General features: G+C 34.7%; 1 protein-coding gene across 1 annotated transcript; it reads left to right on the top strand.

Annotated features, from left to right (window-relative positions):
• The first annotated feature begins 649 nt into the window (after positions 1-649).
• On the top strand, positions 650-2412 carry LOC100248624 (UDP-glycosyltransferase 85A2-like). The gene is made up of 2 exons (NM_001290239.1): positions 650-1166; positions 1481-2412. The coding sequence occupies exons 1-2, from the start codon at positions 650-652 to the stop codon at positions 2410-2412; spliced, it is 1449 nt and encodes a 482-aa protein (NP_001277168.1).
• Positions 2413-3610: the final 1198 nt, after the last annotated feature.

Raw genomic sequence — 3610 nt, 5'->3', positions numbered from 1 at the left:
TTTTTTTTATTCAGTTAAAAGTAATTCATATAAAGTTTGTGGTAATAATTTGTTTTTTGGTCAAATAAAAAAAAAACAAAATATCAATTTTTTTATTCAGTTAAAAGTAATATCTTGATATCAACCAACATAAGTAAAATAAAATTATTATAAATAAGTTCAATTTAGTTATATTGGTTGATATTAACAATTACTTTTAACTGAATAGAAAAAACTGAAATTAGCTTAATAGAAAAAAAAAATCAAATATTTTGATTTTTTTTATTCAACCAAAAAATAAAGCAAAACTACTATATTCTTAATTTTGCATTATAATATATTTGAAATTGAGCATATAGTATCATGAAAATAATATATCTTCAACATCAAGATTATAACATGCTGAAAATTTTAATTACTTGATTTTCAAATATTCATACTTATGGAAAATTTAAAACTATATTCATAGCGTTGAATCCTTCAAGCTAGGAAACATGTCAAATCAATAAATAAAAATGGGTTTCTTTTTTCATTTATTTTCTTGTTTTTTCTTCTGTTTCTCCCCTTTGATTTTATTTTTTAATACAATTATTTTGGCTATAAAACCTAATCCAGTGCTTTGTCTCTCTTCATCACAACTGCAGAGAGAGAGAGAGAGAGAGAGAGAGAGATGGGTTCAGTCACAGCTTCTGATAAACCTCATGTTGTGTTGATCCCATACCCAGCTCAAGGCCATGTGAACCCAATGCTGAAGCTAGCAAAACTGCTTCACAACAAAGGCTTTTTCGTCTCTTTTGTCAACACCGAGTACAACCATAAGCGTTTGCTCAGGTCCAGAGGCCCCAACTCTCTTGATGGCCTCTCTGACTTTCGCTTTGAGACCATCCCAGATGGCCTCCCACCAAGTGATGCTGACGCCACCCAAGACATCCCCTCTCTCTGTGTTTCCACCACCAAGAACTGCTTGGCTCCCTTTTGCGCCCTCATCACTAAGCTCAATGATCCTTCCTACTCTCCTGGCCCACCTGTGAGCTGTATTGTGTCTGATGGTGTCATGTCCTTCACTCTTGATGCTGCCGAGAAGTTCGGAGTGCCTGAAGTGGTGTTTTGGACGACAAGCGCATGTGGCTTTCTCGGGTATAGGCACTACAGAAACCTTATTCGAAGAGGCCTCATACCACTCCAAGGTATTGTCTATCGTTATCTGAGGCTAAGTTTGGATTGAATGTTGAGAATTATTGAGATTTTGAAAGAATATGATAGGGATCTCAATTAACCATCTAATCAACGTGGTCAATACTTTCAAATCTATAGATTCAAAGCTCTTTAACCCTCCATGGATCTCACTAAAAGAGAAAAAAAAGTTCATACTTTTTCAACGTCTGTTGGAGGAGTATGAACTTGGGTTTTTGAAATCCAAACATGCATCCTCCTCCTGACCTTGCTTTGAGTTTGATTGAAGTGCCTGTTTTGGAAACTAATTTCTTTGTGTGATTCACAGATGAAAGCTGTTTAAGCAATGGGTACTTAGACACCGTTGTTGACTTCGTTCCTGGAAAGAAGAAAACCATCCGTCTGAGAGACTTTCCAACTTTCCTCAGAACGACAGACCTGAACGATATCATGCTCAACTTCGTGAGGGTGGAGGCAGAGAGAGCTTCCAGAGCTTCTGCTGTCATTTTGAACACTTTCGATGCTTTGGAAAAAGATGTTCTGGATGCTCTCTCAGCCACTCTTCCTCCTGTTTACTCCATCGGTCCTCTTCAGCATTTGGTTGATCAGATTTCAGACGATAGATTGAAATCCATGGGCTCAAATCTATGGAAAGAACAAACAGATTGTCTCCAATGGCTCGACTCCAAAGAACCCAACTCAGTCGTGTACGTGAATTTCGGAAGCATCACAGTGATGACATCCCAACAGCTCACAGAGTTCGCTTGGGGACTAGCTAACAGCAACAAGCCCTTCCTATGGATCATAAGGCCTGATCTGGTGGTGGGTGACTCAGCGCTTCTGCCACCGGAGTTTGTGACGGAAACGAAAGATAGAGGCATGTTAGCAAGCTGGTGCCCGCAAGAGCAAGTGCTGAAGCACCCGGCTATAGGAGGGTTCTTAACACATAGCGGCTGGAACTCCACAAGCGAGAGCATATGTGGGGGAGTGCCACTGATTTGTTGGCCATTCTTCGCCGAGCAACAGACCAACTGTCGCTATAGTTGCAGTGAATGGGGGATAGGGATGGAGATTGATAATAATGTGAAGAGGGTGGAAGTGGAAAAGCTTGTGAGAGAGCTGATGGATGGGGAGAAGGGGAAGGAGATGAAGAAGAAGGTGATGGAATGGAAGAAGTTGGCAGAAGAGGCCACTAGGCCTGGAGGGTCATCGTACGACAACTTCAACAAACTGCTGCGTAATGTGTTGTCAAAGAAGTAGAGTGGGGGATCCATTGGAGAAGTCATCGTCTACTTTCCGTACAAAGAATGGCAATCCATCATCCTAAATTAATGTATGCATTCAATTCTTGCACCAAACTAAGCTTGTGAACTTCAATAATATTTCGTCGTCAACTTTGATGAGTATATCGTTGTCGATATTTAGAAAAAAAAACAAAGGAAAGAAAGCAACCATTGAAATGTCATCTACCATAAAAAGAACAATCACTTGTAACCATCCTTAAATTAATGTATACTTTCCTCAAGGGATTTTGAGAAAAAAAAAAAAAAAAAGTAATTCAAAAAGTAATTTTAAGGGAAAAATGTGTTTTGGAACTAATTGGATGAAAAAACTTGGCCTTAAATCTATAAAACCTACCCATTTAAGTCCACGATCCAAAGAAAATATGAAAATTGAGAAAAATATTTCTTAAATTGATTGTGAAAAAAAATAAAAACACAACATCCAAACTGAAATCATATCAGAATTTTTTTTTAATATAAAAATAAAAATTGAATTTTTTTTAATAAAAGTAGAAAAAAAACAGTTTTAGAATAAAATTGAAAAGCAAAAAAAATATTTTTTTAATAAAATTGAATTTTCCTTTTTAATAAATTGAGTTTTTCTTTTAATAAATTATTTTTTAAATAAATCATTTTTTTTCTTTTAATTTTTCATAATTAATTTAAAATATTTTTTTAGGATAAAACGGGATAACTTTTAAAAAAATAAATAAATTGTAATGTTTTCTAAATAAATTTGAGAATTTAAACATAAATTAGTTTTTTTATAAATATTTTCTAATTCAAAAAGAAATTGGTTTTTATGAACAAAAAAAATTGAAAGATATTTTATAAATAACATTTTCTTTTATTTAATCAAATAAAAAACTTTGGGGCTTTTTCGGGTCATTGCCAAGCGTGCAACCAAACAACTTTAAAAAAAATCTAATGTGTTATCTTCACGTGTATTTTTGTCTCTTATAATTTCATAATTCCTCTGTTAATTATGCCTATTAGACTGAAGGTTAATTTCAAGACCCAATTGTTCCAAATCACAATTCACCCAATTTTCTTTTAAATTAATTTAATTGAAGTGGTTGGAAATCTAACTTTTATGGGAGGTTTTCAACGGCAGCATGTGCCATGCTTTCTTTTATAAAAATAAATTTTAATTACCATCCAATGGCCCATCATAT

The sequence above is a fragment of the Vitis vinifera genome, chromosome 3, assembly GCF_030704535.1.
Source record: "Vitis vinifera cultivar Pinot Noir 40024 chromosome 3, ASM3070453v1".
In the NCBI taxonomy this organism is placed as follows: domain Eukaryota; kingdom Viridiplantae; phylum Streptophyta; class Magnoliopsida; order Vitales; family Vitaceae; genus Vitis; species Vitis vinifera.
Note: the sequence above shows the minus strand (reverse complement) of the source record. Positions and strands in the feature narration are given on the sequence as shown.